A 19,479-nucleotide genomic window follows, 5' to 3' on the forward strand; every position below is an offset into this window, starting at 1 on the left:
GAATTTAATTTATTAAAATTTAGATGTTATTAAGGTTATTTCATTTACTTTTAACAGGCTTGCATTGCTCTCATGTCTTTAAAATTAGAAAGAATTTAGAAGAAGTAGAATTGAAATCGCAAACTAACAAGAAACTGCCACAAATAACTTTTCAAAGACTAGTTTTCGGTGAAGTTCAATTGCTGCTTATATAAAGATCAATAAAATAAAACAGATAATCAGCTAAATGTTTTCCTTATTTACATAAAGAACATAATTGAATGAATCAAACAGTTCCTACATATTCCATTCGACTGATTTTCCATTGCGTACCCACCTTCGAAAGCCTCAAGCTGCCAACCAACGTGATATAAACAGCTTCCCTTAAGCTGTCAAAACTCCGCTACCGCCTGTCGTTTCGCTCACGCTCTGGCTCACTCTCGCACATTACATTCATCCCCTAAAAGTGCGTGGGAAATTCACAGGTGTTGTGCGTTCCAGCTCCCATCGCTCTATCCCCTCTCTCCTTCTATCAAACACAATACATCTGGTTCGCTCTGTCAGCCGTTACTAAAGGCAAAAACACACGCATTACAAGCATCTGGCTTCCGCTCACTCTCGTTTGCACTGGACAGAGAGTTGCTGTCGCTCTCTCTCACTCGCACTGCATGCACGCACAATAGCAAAATGCCGTTTGTGATTCCGCGGCTGACGCGATGGCGCTTTTCATAAAGTGAGTGCGATGCAAACGGGTAACGTCGTTGTCGTCGTCGTCGTCGTCGGTAGAATTGTCGGCTCGGGTTGAATAGCAAATGCGCGTCCAGGCGGCTGGTTCCGTTTATTCCCTACATCGAAAGTGCATACGGTTCTGTTCCGGTACGCTACGGATGCTACAGCTGTCGCTAGTCGGACGCGCTATACATCCATTATTGTGTGTTCCGTGCGTTCGTCGTGAGGACGTTGTGGTTTGATAAACCAAAAGTGACCGGGATTAGGATTTCACCAGAACGTCCGGCGGCAGGAAACATCGGTGATACTTTCCCCTACGTTCCCCGTGTGTAGAGTGAGTGAGGTTATGTGTGCGTGGTGTTTCGTTCAGATCGTTGTTTACTTTTTGCCGCTGGGTGACAGCTGAAGGCAAAACTCTTGCACGCGATTGTGCACAAATTAATGCGCTTTTCTCTAGTGCTGCTGTGTGTGGCGAAGCAAATCTCTCACGTCCCGCGCGCTAAGTGACACGAACGTTACGGTGAGAAACATTCCGGTTCGAACGCGTGAAAGCATATACAGTGAGTTCTCAACAATTGGGTGTTCGCTGTCCTTGTCCCTCCGCCAGCGGTTTAAACGGTGACAGTGAGCATAAGTGGTGTAAAAGCATAAGCAAGCATAACAACATCAGCAGCAGCAACAACGCTAGCGGCAGGAAGAACGACGGCAATTCAACTGACGTTTCTCACTCGTGTGAACGTTGCCGCTTGTATCGATGATGATGATGATGATGATGGATGATGCTGCTGAACGCGGGTGAGAGCTGGCGCAACCCAAGTGCATGCCATGTCAGTAAGGTCGAAACGTTAATCGGTGGGGAAAATACAGCGACAGAAAAAAGTGCATCAGCGCAATCGGATGCGGCAGGAATATCCGCTTCTACTGCCTTAACGTGAGCGGCTCACCGCTAATTCGAATGTAAAAAAGGGTCCACAGTGATGTGTATGGGCCAGCTGTGGCAAAACCCCGTGATCTCTTGTACGTCCCATTCATCACATTGCCAAGGGCTCACTCGCGCAGCATCTTCCGCAACCGTACCGATAGACAGCTGCCACCGTACAAACAACAGCGTAAAAGTGTTCCTAAACGTAGGAAGAGAGAAAAAAAACACGCGCGTGTGATTAACGTTGTGAGCAGTGAGAACCGTGTGATAACAGTGATATTCGAAGCAGCATGAGAATTAGTACGAGTGAGAAAGTGCGATTTTGAGCTTTAGTTTATTGTGATAATCATACCTATCATTCCTGCGTTTCATCTTAGAGCAAGCAAAAGCAACGAGAAACCCACCGAGAAGATTGTGCTACATTTCGTACGATAACAACTCCAGCGTGTAGCATAATTTAAAATTTCCTCACCGTATTTGCGTGTGTGTGTGCGTGTATATGGAAATCAAATTCCAAACCCGGCCTACTTGGTGTTGGAGTTAAAGTGCACCAACGATTGCTACGCAGTGTTTCATAATAACAACAATAATAAACGAACTGTCAGGTCGAAATGTCAAAAGTTCAACAACATTAAGCGCTGCTTTCCACCTGGCTGATATCAACAGGAAGCATTATCGCTCCAAAAGCCTCAAGGAAATAAGATTCTGACAAAATAGAGCATCTTAAAATTATTGCACTTTTTAATTCACACGACTAAGGTAACAAGTGAATAACATGACTTCTTGTGGGGACATTATGAACTGTTAAAGATCGCGCTACGCTACTCGTCTGTCGAGCCCGATTAGGCAGAAAAATAAAATAAAAAATAGCCTAAAACCACCCCCCCGAATCAATCACGGAACGTTCCAACGACACCGACTCGCGGACGCTCGATCGAAGAAAGTATCAACGATGCCACACCAGTACGGCATACCGGGGTACGGACAGGCACCACCAAGTCCGCCGACACACCATGGCGGCAGTGGTGCACTGCTGCCACGGCTCGGTGCCGGAGGGGCCGTAATTCCGGTGACCCCCAACAATAACGGCGGTTCCGGCATGGGGCCCACCACGTCGCCCATCTTTCGCAGCCAGATCGAGGAGCGCCGATTGACGCGGGAAGCGATGGAAAAGTATCTACGCGATCGCAACAACATGGTCATTGTTATACTGCATGCGAAGGTAATTATTGACCGTGTGTGACAGGTCTTCCCGGACACGGCGGGCTGCAATATCGCTTGACCGTTTCGTCTGGCCATATTTAAGCTTTTATTTCCGCAATATGCGTGTGTTTTTTTTCCTCTCTTGAATTCTTCATCTTCTGTTCACGTTCCGCTCTAAACTGCTCCTCCACTGCAAGATAGCTTTTCCACCTGTTGCTCATTGTTGCTCATCATCACACACTGGTGACGATCGTTTCTTGATCGTCATCTTTTCTCCCAGATCATCCCTGCCTTATAATGCTCCGTTTGTGGGTCGTCTATCATACATTTTCCCTGTTTTGCTGGCTTCTAATCCAACTCTTTTCGGGGTGGCGTTCATCGTCGGATGGCGGGATGATTTGTTTTTAATGATTTTTTCCCTTCTCAATCGGCATGTTAGGCCCATTGGCCACGGACGGTGCGATTCCGACGTTAGCCGGATTTCCTGGTGATGAGGAGGGGGGTGAAAACCGTCGGAAAAAGAAATTAGTTCCCACGATCACTTGTTTCGTGCTTCTTTTTTTTCGTTGATCGTATTTTCGAAACCTTTTGGCAAACTTGTCTTTACTTTACAACACATCTCTTAAGAAAAATTGTGCTAAAAAGTGGTTCTAGAATTTATTTTCTTAATAAACTTGAAGAAAGAAAAGATTGATATAAATATTTGACATATTTATGATAACAGGCTGAATACGATAGTCCGTAAATTACTAATCCCGTTAGCGCCACAAACATTCCTTCCCCAACCAACCTGTTGTTTGCGGCTTGCTAATTAACATTTTGAAGTTAAATTTTTGATTCGTATTTCCTCCGACCAGATATCGTTTTGGGGTCTAATTTCCGTTCCATTGATTCAGAAACGCCCCTCGCTGTGTCGGAGCGGCCAAGTTTGTTGCAATCGATGTGTAGTAGAGGGTTTTTGGGGAAGTTGGGTGAAGAAAAGGGATTTGTCATCTTTCGTATTAAATTTGTTTTGGGGTGCATGAGAAACTCTCGTGAAGGCTTTGCCAAAAAGGAAGGAACTTTCAATCGATCGTGATCGATTTTGCGATTGAAAAAGTCAAACGTCAACGAGGCAACATTTTCCCACCGGAAGGAAAGACACACATTCCCGGAATGGTGATGATGAGCGACAACGGATGGAGTTTGATTTACCGGTGCGGTTAGGGAAATGGCACTACGGATGCTGTGGAGATAGATTCGAAGGAGCTCATTATCGGGTGAGATATAGCGATGTTGATTGACAAAAATCGTTTCAAATTTGCTTGAAACAAGTGTGAGAAATAGTTGAATACGAGATAAAATTAGGTCATGTTGGTCATATAATAGCTAGAATTAGTTTTACCACGAAGCCGGAATTTCATCCCTTGCTATGATCATCTGATCTAGACGAGTTTTGAAGCTTGAATTTTGATGAATTCGGTGTGAATGCCCAATTAATTACATTAAGTTGGAAAAAGAACTTATTAAAAATTTAAGAATAATTGATGAGTCGAGCTATCTTTGTCTAGATTTCTTAATTTTTTGATGTTTTAATATTCTGTTCACTTGAACAAAATTACAACAAAATGTTCGGACACAAGCGATCGTACTAAACAAGCGATTAATTATACTAATTTCATGATTTTTACTTACTTGTGGCAGTGAAAATTCTTCGATCGAGTTTTATCACGAATATTATTTTATGTTTAAAAAAAAAATGATAACTTAATCCCTTAGAATGATCAATCACTTAACTACTACCCGCTTGATGGATGATCGCCATACTCATGATGACGGTAAATTTGTCGTAGATTTACCTCGAAGCACTTTTACGATCATGATCGGTGCGAAAAGGAACCATTTTCCACTGGATTCATGTTAGTTCACACCAAAATTTAAAGCTCAATCTCAATGTACAGTAGAAAGCAAAAAAAGCTGTTGAAATTCCTTTCCCGTTCCATGAAGCAGTTACGGGAAAAGTGAAAATGATGCCAACAATTACCATCGGGCCGGGTAAAGCAGGACGGGCGGGATCTCGACCGTAATGCGCCCCATCTCAAGGGTGGGAAAACTTTTAACGAACCACAACGGATCCATACCGGCCATTCTCTGTACCGAAGAGGGCGAAAAAAAGAGAGCTGAATTTGTGGGATCGAATTGAAATCCGAACGCTGGCTAGAATAATGATGTAAAGCGAAGCTGCAAATCAAACATTCCACTTCCGCGCGTTCGAACTCTTGCACATAGCAGTACGGTGATTGATTTAACTACCGAATTGTTTGTACCACTTAGTTTGTCCACTGTCACGTCATTAGGAGCACGCCGTCTCATCCGCCACACTGACACGAGGTGGGAAATCGTTGAAGAATGTTGAGTAATTTTGTGTGCTTCAAATGGTGGTTGGAATTAAAAAGCTGTTGAAGATCGATGTTTAATTTGTTTTCGTATTTTGTTAGTGTCTTTCGGTGTGGCAAACATGTTATCGGTGAGGGGGGTTTTTTCCTCGTGAGAAGATGACACTAAACCTTAGGGCGGAATCGTGTCAGCCGGATTGAATTGTTCCGCTTACAAATCCGCTTGTTGTGTATTAAGATGATGCGTCATAATTGTTGGAAATTTTAATCATTCCAACTGTGTAATGCTGCTAGCTCTAATCACACAACCGTTGGGGACAGTATTTTTTTTTTTTTCGCTGCAGAGATTGTTCGCGGTACGACAAACGATCATACATTTTTAATAGCGACAAATCATTTGGTGTTTCTTCACCGTTCTTCGGTACTTCGTCTCTGTGGGAAGCTCTAGCGTTTGATGGGGAGCGTGAGAAACAGGAAGATTTGTTCAAGATCTTGTTGACCAAAGGATTGAGATTCGAAGGCAGAGGAAGAGACAGAAGTAGAAGCAAACAAACAAACAAAAAAAACTCACACACGTACGGCGCAGTACCATCAAATGGAAGAGGAAAACCTTTATCGAAGGAAATGACATTAGATTGAGCTGATTGAATTAAGTGATGGATGCATTAAAACTGCGACTGGTGAACGATTTACGGCGTTACGATGGATGTAGTGCTGCCGTTTGTTTGATTGCCGTTCGCTGTAAATGCGTTAATGGATGCAGTAAATACACTCGCCGGGTGGTTAATTTTTTGGTATTGATCTGGAGCTGATCTGCTCAGTTCAGTTGGTTTCAGTTGACATTTACGATACTTTATTATATTATTTTTAAACGAAATTAATATATTTTTTTAATTTTATTCCTTCTCCAGGTCGCCCAGAAATCGTACGGTAATGAGAAGCGCTTCTTCTGTCCACCGCCCTGCATCTACCTGTTCGGCGAGGGTTGGCGATTGCGCAAGGAGCAGATGTTACGCCGGGGTGAAAGTGAACAGTCGACCCAACTTTGTGCCTTCATCGGAATCGGCAGTCCCGAGCAGGAAATGCAACCGCTCGATCTGAACAACCCGAAACAGTACTGTGCGGCGAAAACGCTCTTCATCTCCGATTCGGACAAGCGCAAACACTTTATGCTGTCGGTGAAGATGTTTTACGGTAGCGGGCACGATATCGGTGTGTTTCAGTCGAAGCGCATCAAGGTGATATCGAAACCGTCGAAGAAGAAACAATCGCTCAAGAATGCTGATCTGTGCATTGCGAGCGGTACGAAGGTTGCGCTGTTTAATCGGTTACGGTCCCAAACCGTTTCGACGCGTTACCTGCACGTAGAGGATGGACACTTTCATGCCAGCTCCACGCAATGGGGTGCCTTTACGATCCACCTGCTGGATGATAACGAGAGTGAATCGGAAGAGTTTCAGGTGAGTTGTGATCGACGGCTTTTCTCTTAGTTGAATCTAACAAATGCAATTTTTTTTCTTTTCGATCTCCATTCGCTTCAGGTTCGTGACGGATACGTACACTATGGTGCGACGGTAAAGCTCGTCTGCTCCGTTACTGGGATGGCGTTGCCACGGTTGGTTATACGCAAGGTTGACAAACAGATGGCACTGCTCGAGGCGGACGATCCGGTGTCGCAGCTGCACAAATGCGCCTTCCACATGAAGGATACGGAGCGGATGTATCTGTGCCTGTCGCAGGAAAAGATCATCCAATTCCAAGCCTCACCGTGTCCGAAGGAACCGAACAAGGAGATGATCAATGACGGTGCCTGCTGGACGATCATCTCCACCGACAAGGCGGAGTACCAGTTCTACGAAGGGATGGGTCCTGTACGGACACCGGTGACGCCCGTGCCAATCGTAAGCTCGCTACATCTGAACGGTGGTGCCGATGTGGCGATGCTGGAAATTACTGGTGACAACTTTACACCCTCACTGCAGGCATGGTTCGGCGATGTCGAGGCGGAAACAATGTATCGCTGTGCCGAATCGTTGCTGTGCGTTGTACCGGACATTTCGCAGTTCCGCGGTGAATGGTCTTGGGTGAGTATGAATGTTTGCAAAGAAGTTCAACAGCACGTTGTATTCTTATTTTGTCTAAATCAGTTATTATATATTCAAATGTTATTTCCACTTCACGATCAACTAACGAAGTTCAGCTAACGGTCTAAAATGGATAGACAGATGATACGTCTACATACGATTGCCATTTTTCGTTCGCCAGTACATAATGAATCACTCGACCTGTCGTAGCTGTCGGCAGTGACAAGATCACTTGTAAAATATTCCGTTTCCGTTAGTTGTACTAACACAGGTCGTAAAGGAACGATTTGTTGTCGTAGTTTCTCTCAAGGTTTGAGATTGTGGATAGAGTTCGTATATTTAAAAAATTTGGCTAGTATTAATGATAATGGGTTTTCAGGTTAAAGGTGAATACCAAATAACAAATGAATTTCTAAATAAGGCTTAAACCATTCTAAATAATACACTGCAAACAGAAGAGTAGAATATGAAATGTATTTGCCATCAAACATGACTATTCTTTTTGGCTGGTCCGGTCGACTAGTGACACCGTATGTTCTATATTTTCCTCGGCAATGAAAGTAACCGTTCAACAATGAAGGAGTATTTTTAATTGTTCTCGCTTAATTAAAACAATCAATTGTGATTGAAATATTTGTTACATTCCAAACAGAACTTTTTATTCATTTTTTTATTGTTTAACTAAAATATTCTAGCTGCAGAAGATTTCGACTTTTTTTTTCAACTATATTTGCGTAGTGCATATTTAATTACATAAATTATTTTCCTATCAACTGATTGTTCAAAGCGATATGCAATTTCCCGCCATTCGCGTCCACGGTCAATGGACTAAATAATTAGCCCAGGGCGATACGCGTATTGCCAACTGCACGTGTCGTGTTTTCTTTCCTTTCTCAAAGCTTTGCAAAAACAGAAAAAGCACTCATACGTACACATTCATAAGTAATCATTCGAAACTTTAGCCATCCGATAGCTGTAAGTGGCACAAGGGCCGCGCATGGTGTTGGCGTTCCCAGACAGCGCGGTGAAATGGCCTTTGATTACTTTTCCATCGATTTTGACTTTGGTGGCGTTTTGCTACGTGACGACCGTTTACCTTTTTTCTTGCCCCCACCATGACCACCACCGGTCGCCCCATTTCCTCCGCCACCCGTTTGATTGCCCTCCTCATCGATCGCCTCTACCGATTTTGCCTTCGATTTCGATCCCTTCTTGCGTCCCCCTTTGCGACCCTTCTTCCCACCTCCACCACCAGTGGCCGCTGCCGTTCCGCTACCACTGTCGATACTTTTCTGGTTCAGGTCGCCCAGCATCCTACCCGGCCCGCCACCACCACCCACACCTCCGTTTAGGGACAATTGTTGCTGCGAGTTAGTTTTCAGCAGCGGGGCTTTCGGCACGACACGCGTGTACAGATCGTAGTTAAAGTCGGCACAAGTTTTACCATTGCAAAACTCTTCCATACATTCGTTGCAGGTAAAGACGCGCGATTCGATAATGCCAGAACGATTTTTCACCTTGCGTACGGAGGTGGCGAGCAGATTTTCCCGCTTGTCACGTTGGATGGTTTTAATCTGCAGTTTGCCTAACTCAACCAACCTGCGTGAATAGAAATTGAGAGAGAGAAAAGTTTACATGAAGAAATTCAAGTGGCAATAGTATTCACTCTTACTTGCTGAAGTAATCTTCTTCCACCTTCGTTTTTGGCCGCTGGCTCGTAAGCATTTTCCAATCGATCGGTACACTGCACAGCTCCATAATGACTAGATTGCGCATCTCGCCCGGTATTGGATCCATGTACGCGTACAGCTTATCCCGTTCGCCACCATTTTTCATCAGCATCCTCAGTTCCTTTTTTTGCATCTTGAACCCATACTCCTTCTCCTTGAACCGGATCTCATCCGACCGGACTTTGATCGGACGCATCTTATAGTCCGGTACCTTCTCGATCATACGCTTAAACTCTTCCCGCGTCGTTGCGCTCGACTTGGAAAGGTCCAGTATGGGGACGACCTCCTTTTTCTTACCGAAAATGTCATCCATTTTGTACGGGTTTTCGTTTATTTGTTCGAATCACCACCCCTACGGTCGTACTATTTCCGTTACACTTGAGCACTTTCCTGTTGCTGTTCGCACTAATTGTATTCTATTGTTTCTTACTCTCACTGCTAACAATAAAAATGAGAACGAAGCAAACAAACCAACAAAAAAACCGCTTTTAAAACAGAAGAAGATTTTCTCACGCGTCACGAAGAGCAGCGTTACCACTTCCACCAGGCAGCCACCACTGCGGACACTGTTTTCCTTTGCAGCACGAACGAATTTACATCCCGAATGGTTCGCGTCTGGGTAGGAAGTCACAGTGAAGTTTTGAGAAGAGTCTTTGTGATTAGTAGCTGTGGTTCGAAGAACCCAACAAGCCAGCACAAAAGCGAACGAACAGCTCAACTATTCACCGCCGGTTCTGTGGCACCTGTCACAAGAGAAGGATGTCGTTACATTCCTGCAGCCTACAACAGTAGGAGAAGAAATCAAAAATTCATAACAGATTATATGCTTCCCACTGCTGTATCACACAAGGAACAGGAATGTTCCGTCACAGCACACAACGAAACGGGTCACAAAGGCAGGCTGGCTGGAAGGACAGGCAGCTAGCAAAAGGCACTGTAACTGTTTACTTTGCCACGCTACGAGACGCCTAATGAATTCTGAATCTTTTCAACTGTTTTTTTTCTGTACTTCGTTTGGCGCGAGAAGACACTGACTTTGAGTTCTCCTTATGTTGTCGTTACTGTACCTATATCGATTCACTTTTACTCTCAGATTCAGGATGTGAAACTGTTTTTGGTTTAATCTATGACACCATCACTCCGAAGCATCGTCATTCGCGAGAGCATAGTTTAATGTGCTACACCATCTTACTTCTAACTTACTGTGGATTCGTCTTGTCGTGCTGTGTCCGGGACGGTCGTAGCGCATCGTTTTGCCGTTGTTTTGATATTATCGATTTAATAATGATGGGAACCTGTTGCTATAGTGGCGTCGTAGTATGGGTAATGAGCGTGTGTGCCTAGGCAGGCGTTTGTTGTTGAAACACAAGAACGCTTTTGAGTAGAATTTTACTTGCAATTGACTGCGTAATATCTTTTTTAATGTCCGTTTTTTTTGATAGGATAAATAAGTATTACAACAGAAGGATTAACTAATTATTATATCAAATGTTTTGTTTTAACACTAGAACCGCCGATGGGACTTTTTTGTCCCATCGCACTCGAAAAAGGTGTGTTATTCCGCTTGCCGTCGTGATAAACCTTTGAATTTTTTTGACTTTTATTTATTTTAAACTACCTTTTGAATGCGCTTATAAAAAAATTTGTATTCCATATGGTACTTTAAAAAAATCATTTCCAACCTAGAACCGCCATATGGGACATTTTTGTCCCATAGGCAAAATACGTTGTGACGGCTGGTATAGCTGCTATCAACGAGTGACAGATGTCAATACGAATACAAAGTAAAAGTGCGCGAAAGTATTCAACTACATACGTGCTTTTACTTTTGTTTACTACGGGCTTATTTTTTCGCTATCATCAATCGGCTAGTCTATATACCCACTTCGACTTGCCGGCTTGCTTGGTCGCTTTGTTTTGAATATTTTTTATTATTGATTAAGTTGCTAAGAAAGCTTTGTTATTGCTAATTGTGATGCCTATTAATTATTTAACCACCAAAAACACTTAGGTAATAATAAACATGTCTAAATATGTATACATAACGTATGGGACAAAATTGTCCCATATGGCGGTTCTAGTAAGGTTGAAAAGTTCGGCGGTTCTAGTGTTAATATATTTTCTTTGTTAAAATTTCTATACAGCAGCACTTAATTCTCGTGTTTTCCTCTTTCTGTTCCCTTTTTGGCAGGTTCGTCAACCCACGCAAGTGCCTATTTCGCTGGTGCGTAACGATGGAATCATTTACGCGACCGGTCTTACCTTTACCTATACGCCCGAACCGGGACCGAGACCACCCTGTCCGGGGGCAGAAGATGTCCTTCGCCGGGGGTCAACCGGCACACTGGCGGTGGTAACCAATGCGAACAGTAATAACAGTAACAGTAGCAGCAACAACAGCAACAGCACACCGGTGGTCAATCAGCAAGGTGGTCCAACTGCCGGCACATTGCCATCGATTGCAGATGTTAGCTGGAGTTCGCACGGTGGCGGCTTACCGTAACACCACGACTAGGCCCCAACCGGTAGGGGAAATGGCGCAGAAACAAACGAAAACACACAAAAACCTCAACCGATCAGGCTCTCGTCGTTAGTAAGTGAAAGTGGAGGAGGAGGAGGAGGAGGAGGCGACCTGGGGGAAGGTTATTACTATTCGGGATTAGCAAAGTTGTAGAGCACAGTAACCGTAAGGGCATATTTATTTAACAAAACTCACCATACAACGATGCACACAAAACACACACACACATTCGCTTCTCGAACACCTTAGCTTAAGTATTGCTTCCAAAGAAACACGGAAGAGTTTGTAGGAAAGAGAACGACAAATAACTTTTCACCTTACATTAAGGTTTTGCTTCGTTCTCGGTGTAGAGGAAAAGGCGCATGGTAGCGGGGAAGCATTTTGAATGACATTTTCTGTTCAATGTTTTTTTTTTCTTTCTTCTAGTTGAAAGATGAAACTTTAAGCTTTTGCCTATGGTTGTAAGTTTTTTGAAATCTTTTTTTTTTAATTGTGTTTTTATATTGGCTTTTGTTTTTATACACTATCTGTATGATTGATCGACGAAGCTTAAGATTCTTATGTATTGCGATCAGTAAAATAGCCAAAGATATATGTGTGTTTTTTTATTTGTTTTTTATTGTCTGTTTATTTGGTTTGACTCAAATAATCGAAAACAAGTAAAAAAGGCATTATATTTTGTTGTAAATTAAATGAAACTATTTATAAAATTTGATGTGAAAAAATGTATGTCACTTACGACGACTGTCAGATGTTGAGTTTGCACAAGAAAAAGCTTAAGCAGAAGAAAGAGTAAACTTTTTCTCGCTTCTTTGGAATTTCAGAATAAAGGAGGGTTTCGTCCTGACTTTTTCTAGTTTTCCTTGATTTTATTTACAAGCTGAATTTTAATTTCCTAATTAAAATGTCTTGCACAATCAGGTTGTTTAGTACCGCAGAAATAGGCGAACAAACAAGCTTTTTCTGTTCAGTTACTTCAACGCCAAGCTTTACTACCACAAACCCTTGTTCTCCAAATTGAAAACCATGCCAATAGTCATTTTCTTTATCAACCACAATCGTCGGTTGGTGTTATGCATATGAAAATTTACGACCGTTCTCACATCCATTTCGACGCAAATGAGAATGTGGCATCAAGTAATTAACGGTGCGATAGCGGTCGCGTGTGTGTATGTGTGCATAAATTGCACGATTGCACAATCCCACCCCGAAGGCAGTTGGGTGTATTTTTTCTTTTCTTTTTGTATGCATAAATTGATGCATTCAATTCAAATGAATCTGTCGCTTGTGAGACTCTGTAGACGAAACGAAAGCTCCCGCCTATATACTATCGCCTACCGTAAGCGTAACGAAGAACAGCAACAGCAAACAAAAAAAAATGCGATTTAAATTATAGCAAACAACTAGCAGCGTGTAAATTTTGCATCGATCTAGAGAGAAACTTTGACTTACTCTGTTTTATCAGATTCCAAAAGCCAATGAATGACGGGTTTTAAGCTTTAGAGATGTCCCTTCGGGATTGTAATCGATTTTTTTTTAGTATTTGTTGCTCTCCGATTCGCCAATCAAGCTGATTGAAAACCGTAGCTAGGCACAGTGTAAATAGACGTTTGGCTCAAACTTTTACTCAACGAAGGATGAATGTGAAGGAGTGTTGTGCAGTATTAAGAGCACTGATTTTAGCACCTAGCATGCATATATACATAGGTAGGATTAAACATAATTCTGTGAATATAGCTTAGCACAAGCTCGTAAACCATTGATCAGTTCTCTATAATTATGCTTTCCACCGGTATTGTTTTGATATTCGCTTATTCTTATTTCGCAGTAACACTTCTAATCTGATCTCTTCGAACGTTGCAGTCTAATCGTGTTTACTAGTTTAATGTACCAAAGCTAGTAAATCGTTCGGTTTGCGGCAGCTCAATTTTTTTTATGTAAAAATGTATTGTGTGATCAGCGTTCTGTGTTTTCTTTAACTTTCGCAATAACCGTTAGATCATTTTTTTTGTAATTTGTCACACAAAACAAAACGTTACTATCACGAAATACCAGGCGCCTCCATCTAATGAAGAAAAAAACAACGGTTCAGATAACATGTGTACTATAGCGGACAGTGGCTGTCCAAATTGAATGCGTTTCTGTGACAATCTCTATTCAGATTGTTCCGTGTGGTGTAGGGCACGTAAAGCATGTAAATAAGTGTGTATACAAAATATCCTCTCTATTTTTTGACGTGCCGTCTCTGGGAGCAGCACAACCGAGGTGAAACAAAATCGACGCAAAACGAGCAAAACGTTTCTACCAATACGGAAGTTTTTTTATAAGTGAACAAATTTGTAAACGGTGCACTCTAATTCAATCTGGTCCTGCAAATTAGAATGGCATATTACCATAGTCTGTAACGTTGTGCATGTAGCTAAGAAACGCAAAGAAAAGACGTAAACTGTGCACTAGCTAAAGATGAAGAAAAAAAAAGCATAAAAAGACCTATTTTTAGAGATTTATATATACAACAACACGCAAAGATAGATTTATATTAAAACGATGCAACGAAGCGTAGAAAGAAACGGTTACAACGAGCTGCTTTTATTGCGACCGTACAGGAAAGCACAGCGAAGTTGACAATTATTTTTTAAAAGAAAGAATGGAACTACCATTTAATGTTGCAAAACTATTATATTATAATACTATCGCTCCTTGCCACCTTATCACGCTTTCCAGGTTTTAACAAGATACCTTTTGTAACCGTCGGAACCGTAAAGAGTTGTTATGTTTCGCCTGAGAATGAATATGATTCTTCTACTGTGTAGGAAATTTAACCCCTGCCTAAACCCCCGGACCCAGTTGACCTGTAACTGGGGTTAAAGTGCAACAATCCCAATAAAACAGTAAAAAAACAGTACTCTGTCTCGAAAGGAACTGAACAGCGTGTGAACAATTAAACCCGTGAGATTATGCTAGTTTGTAAAGAGAAATTTTCACGCGAAACCACCAAAACCCCTTCCAGGTACCCTTTTCCCCCCTGGGGGGGAAGTGTATAGTTCAGGTTCACAAATCAAACTAATAATCCCTCCGAATGGTGTTTTTGTCGTGGTGGTTAAAGCTCCGTGGGAGAGAACGAGAGACAAATCGTAGCACTGTTTTCCTTTTTTTTTTAAAGAAACCTCTAATGACAAGAAAGCAGCGGGCGGAAAAAACAAGAGAAGAAATGCAAGTTAATTGTTTTATAAGTCGTCGATCATAACGAGTGCAACAGATTAGGCAAAACGGGGTTGGAGGAAAAAAAACGTGTAAGCGAGGAAGAGGAGTCAGAGAACAAAACAACAGACAGATTCCCACTGTTGAGAAGGAAAGAAGAAGAAAAACATAGTGGAAAAATAATGTAAATCAAGAAGATCCATCCAAACTCGCACACAGCCGGGTATTGTGATAGGATGGAAAACTAATAGTGTTTAAGCAAAGGCAGAGAAAAAGAGTGGCGAAAAAAACAACAAAAGAATAGCAAAGAAAAAACACAATGGAATTGATGCACTCAAACAAGAGCATTCCGAGCAAGAGATAGAGAAGAAGCAAAAAACAAAGCCTGGCGTTAGGGAAAGAAGTCGCCGCAAGCAACGCCAAGGAGTAACGGCGAAGCGTTAATTATAAGAAAATCCAATGAAATTATACATGTAAATATACACCTTTATTATGATTACTACCGAAAACTGTTTCCAAAAAGGTCCATGGCCCAATGCTATGGTGATAAAAATGGGCTGCAAATCTGATGCCGATAAACAGCAAATGGCGGTTACTTGGATAAGCATGATGAGAAAACACACACACACACACACTCAACGGTGTACATCGAAGGTTCACATGCATTTGGCAGCTCGTGAAAGAAAAGGATAGAAAATCGCCTTCATTGCTCATAGCAACGCGAAATGGTCTTTCAGAGAAGATGAAAAATTTTCACACTTGAAAGTACACCGACCAGACAACAATGTGTGAAACTACCTCCGGTACCTATCGTAGTCATCCGTAGAACTTCCCGGCCGGTTGTAAACGTCAACTGTTCCCAGCATTCAATTCAAACTAGGTAGGGCAAACACAAACGGTCGATCTAGAATTACTAATCCCCAAACCGGGTTGAACCCGTAGGCGTAGAAGTCCCTTTCAGCGAACATCGGAAACCGGACGTATGATGGGCAGCAGACAGAATTATAATACAATCGGAAATGGATCCGTGGATGTTCCGTCCGTGCTCTTTCGCTTCGTTTCTTCCACACCCGCCAGTGAGCGACCTGCTTTGTACGTAAGTTGACCTCTAAACAGTGCTCCTTTCTGGAAATAGCAACAGGTGAAAGAACCTGTCAACTTGGTTCCCCCTCCGTTCGGGAGCTTGACGTTACGGTGCCGTGATTTTCGCGGGAACTAAATCCATCCAATTCCCACCGGGAAGCAATCCGTCCGGAAACAAAAGGCGCATTGGTTGGATGACGAGATTCGTAGCGTTCGTGACGTTCGTCTACTGTCGGACAATCAGCGCACGCTCCTGAAGTGGCTAAACTAAGAAAACAGCCTACTAAATAATTGGGGTCGCTGAATCTCTCTCGTCGTCGCTGTGTGTGTGTGTGTGTGTGTGTGTGTTGAGGAGCGCATTAAAACAAAATGCGCAACGACTTACGCATCGTCGTATCTTTCGTCTATTCCTCGGCAGAAAACCCCGGAGTGATTTTCCCCCCCGTTCAACACGTCGGAATGTTAAGATTAAATTATTTTACCCTACCGTGGGAAAAATTATACGTACCGGTAAGAGGTAAGCTCGTTTCGATACGCTTGACTTATTCCATTCTGATGATTGTGGCTGTAAGTGTGCTTTTTTCTCTCTCTCTCTTCTTTCATTTTAGGTCATTTCTTGCAGAAACGAACAAACCGGAAGATGTATCTGACCCAGCTTTATAGAGACACTGATTGTGTTAATAAGTTCTTGATAGATAGCTGTGTAATCTTCCCGTTAAGCAAACTTCACAATTTCAAGCTTCTTCTTCGTCAAATGCAGTGAAAATGATCTTCTAGGGGACTAGTTTTTTCTTATCTTTTCACAATCGCAATGGATAAATGGCAATGGTCGGGAAGAGATGGAACACCCTCACATTACCTCATTTCAGTCTCCTTCCCCTACAGGTGGGTCACATTGTATTCTGATTTATTTTCTATTTTCCATGAGGCCATCTTTTCCTTTCCCCCGCACCCCCCCCCCCCCCCCTCCACCATTCTCCGACGCTTTTCCGAATGATAATGTTTTTCTTCTTCGGGAACTTTTCTCTTTTATTTTACCATTCGCGGGCAGGTTATTCTTCTCACACTGCAATGGATGAATTTCACCTCGGAAGAGGTTACTTCCGATCGGTAGGCTCATCAGTTTGCCAGTGTACGGCCGGCTCGTGCCGAGGTAAGATCGATTGCTGTGATCGTTAGTAGCTGCAGTCAAGTGGTTGCAGATTCATCAGCTTAGAAGTGATCTTGCTGCTATAGAACCAATCGTCTGCTGCAGAGGGAAAGTTTGGTGACGAATGCCAGTTGCATTGGGAGATGTACGGCTTCCAAAAGCGTGATAAGTGTAGTGTAAAGCTAAGAGTGAAGTGATCGTTGAATCGGTATCATGTTATCGTGGGTTGGACGGCCAGAGCTAATTGGAGTATTTCTTGAGGAATATTGTTAGCAAGCTCATGAAATCTTTGATTAGGTCTGGCTGTTCAGCTCTGAAAAGTGCTACAAACCGAACATGATTACAGTACCATGAACAAAACCCATAAGGGAATGTGAATTTTTAAAAGCATTAGTATGACAAAAAGATTTAAACGATGGTGCAACATGGAAGCCTCGGATTATAAGCCGATATGTACACACTAACCGATTATCTACAGCTTTTACTGTGTGGAATGTAATTATTTTAAGGATTTTTTCATTTCAAATACAGTGAATTTGTAACAGAAGAACGCAGCTTTAAACTATTTGTTTTAAATGAAGGAATACCACCTGTACCAAAATCGTTGTACTAAATGGAGACGCCTTGTGCTTTATGCGTTTTTGATATGTAAACTCTTACCATTAATTTCTTTTTTACATCTTTTCAGTTGTATGAAGTGGTAAGGGTAATAATGTCTATTATTTTATGCATTCTTATATTATTGCACAATGCAATCGCATTAATAGTGTTGATGAAATTGAAGAAAACATTGAATAAATCAATTTAAACAAACAATCAACTCGTCTCTTCGTTTCTATCTTTCATTTCGTTTGATATCACCTTTAAATTAAATCAATTTACAATTAATTACCTTACAGCATTGTTCTGTTCAAATCTACAAAAAAGTACAATAATGCTTACTAACAAAAATTTTACACATTGTAGCAAAATGCGTCCTCATTAACACGGATTAACACGGTGATGCAAATGAAGTGATGAAGTAGCGTCTTCATTGCATCCTAATTATAGCTAATAGTGGGAAAATCTATTGTACGTAAGCCATAAATCAGATGAAGGGAAAGGCTTTATCGTGTGCAATGCAGAGCAGTTTTGTTCTACAAAACAATACACACATGAAACGCATTCGTGTGCTGAGGTGGGGTGGAAGAACAAGCACACGCGATCGAAAAAAGTGGGAGGAGATATAGCGTAAGTCGTGCGTGTTAAAATGTGTAGGAAAAAATAAGCTTTTTAAGCTTTCGAAGCCTTACTTTGTTGATAGAATCAAAACGGAACTGACAGCAAAATGGAACAAAGAAAACATGTTTTTGTTGTTTTTTTGTTTTGGCTTTCATGCATGTCAAAATTAATTCGTATCGACCTGATCACTGATAATAAACGACAGTAGTCTCGACCGAAGTCCGAGCGACTCGCCTTTTCGTATGCATGATGACAGGTCAACTTTAGCAATGTAGAACAATTAACAAAGTTGAAATATAATATACTAGAGATGTGCAAAGTGAGTAAGAATGAGATAGTGAGTTGAAACGTTGTATTGAACGAGTTTTGTGCAATCTCCACGAGGAATTTTTTGCGACTCTTTTTTCATTTACTCATTTTGAGTAATTTAGCATAATTTTATAAATTGATTTATTTTAATGCAAAATTGTTGAAATAAGTTTATTTTCACTCAAATAATGCTATAAATGAAAAAATAATAAAAAATTAGAAAAAATAAAAAAAAATATAATAATTTGACAATTTCATAAGGCTCATTTTTGCACCAAGTTTTGCCTATAACTCGGTCGGTATCCAACGGATCGCCAATCTTTAACTTGTGGTCGATAGATGGCACCAATAGCTACATTTTCTTCTTGGACGGCCATGCCCTCAGATGTATGTTCCAGAAGTTATTCGAGGTACCAAGTTCCATACCCTGTTTGAGAAAATGTAAAATTTTACTCATTTTTGCTCCAAATTTTGCCTATAACTCTGTCGGTATCCAACGGATCGCCAATCTTTAACTTGTGGTCGATAGATGGCACCAATGGCTACATTTTCTTCTTGGACGGCCATGCCCTCAGATGTATGTCCCAGAAGTTATTCGAGGTACCAAGTTCCATACCCTGTTTGAGAAAATGTAAAATTTTACTCATTTTTGCTCCAAATTTTGCCTATAACTCTGTCGGTATCCAACGGATCGCCAATCTTTAACTTGTGGTCGATAGATGGCACCAATGGCTACATTTTCTTCTTGGTCGGCCATGCCCTCAGATGTCTGTGCCAGCAGTTATTCGAGGAACCAAGTTCCATACCCTGTTTGAGAAAATGTAAAATTTTCTTCATTTTTGAGTAATTTAGCAAAATGTACAAATGTGATATATTTGAATGCGAATTTGTTGCAATAAGTTTCTTTTCACTGAAATAATGCTTTAAATTAAAAAAAAAGAATAAAAAATCAGAAAAAAATTTAAAAAAAAA

General features: G+C 41.6%; 2 protein-coding genes and 1 long non-coding RNA gene across 3 annotated transcripts; 1 reads left to right on the forward strand and 2 right to left on the reverse strand.

Annotated features, from left to right (window-relative positions):
* Positions 1-215: 215 nt before the first annotated feature.
* On the reverse strand, positions 216-2,081 carry LOC125764580 (uncharacterized). Its single transcript, XR_007418474.1, has 2 exons — positions 1,983-2,081; positions 216-1,829 (listed from the first exon to the last, which is right to left on the reverse strand). It is a non-coding gene; the product is annotated as an uncharacterized LOC125764580 (long non-coding RNA).
* LOC125764489 (recombining binding protein suppressor of hairless) lies at positions 1,806-15,253 on the forward strand. The gene is made up of 4 exons (XM_049428801.1): positions 1,806-2,852; positions 6,120-6,668; positions 6,750-7,292; positions 11,214-15,253. Exons 1-4 carry the CDS (start codon positions 2,583-2,585, stop codon positions 11,523-11,525), a joined length of 1,674 nt encoding a protein of 557 aa, XP_049284758.1. The 5' UTR covers positions 1,806-2,582; the 3' UTR covers positions 11,526-15,253.
* On the reverse strand, positions 7,303-10,502 carry LOC125764533 (keratin, type II cytoskeletal 1). The gene is made up of 2 exons (XM_049428887.1): positions 8,965-10,502; positions 7,303-8,891 (listed from the first exon to the last, which is right to left on the reverse strand). The coding sequence occupies exons 1-2, from the start codon at positions 9,333-9,335 to the stop codon at positions 8,333-8,335; spliced, it is 930 nt and encodes a 309-aa protein (XP_049284844.1). The 5' UTR covers positions 9,336-10,502; the 3' UTR covers positions 7,303-8,332.
* Positions 15,254-19,479: the final 4,226 nt, after the last annotated feature.

This window comes from Anopheles funestus, chromosome 2RL (assembly GCF_943734845.2).
Source record: "Anopheles funestus chromosome 2RL, idAnoFuneDA-416_04, whole genome shotgun sequence".
Classification (NCBI taxonomy): domain Eukaryota; kingdom Metazoa; phylum Arthropoda; class Insecta; order Diptera; family Culicidae; genus Anopheles; species Anopheles funestus.

What these genes read in the sequence shown, in the direction of transcription:
- LOC125764533 (XM_049428887.1), bottom strand. Translation starts at nt 9,335, where the DNA reads ATGGATGACATTTTCGGTAAGAAAAAGGAGGTCGTCCCCATACTGGAC. An exon ending in GAAGAAGATTACTTCAGCAA is followed by an intron (nt 8,892 to 8,964) that starts GTAAGAGTGAAT and finishes CTATTCACGCAG; the next exon opens with GTTGGTTGAGTTAGGCAAAC.
- LOC125764489 (XM_049428801.1), top strand. Translation starts at nt 2,583, where the DNA reads ATGCCACACCAGTACGGCATACCGGGGTACGGACAGGCACCACCAAGT. An exon ending in GTGAATCGGAAGAGTTTCAG is followed by an intron (nt 6,669 to 6,749) that starts GTGAGTTGTGAT and finishes CATTCGCTTCAG; the next exon opens with GTTCGTGACGGATACGTACA. An exon ending in TCCGCGGTGAATGGTCTTGG is followed by an intron (nt 7,293 to 11,213) that starts GTGAGTATGAAT and finishes CCTTTTTGGCAG; the next exon opens with GTTCGTCAACCCACGCAAGT.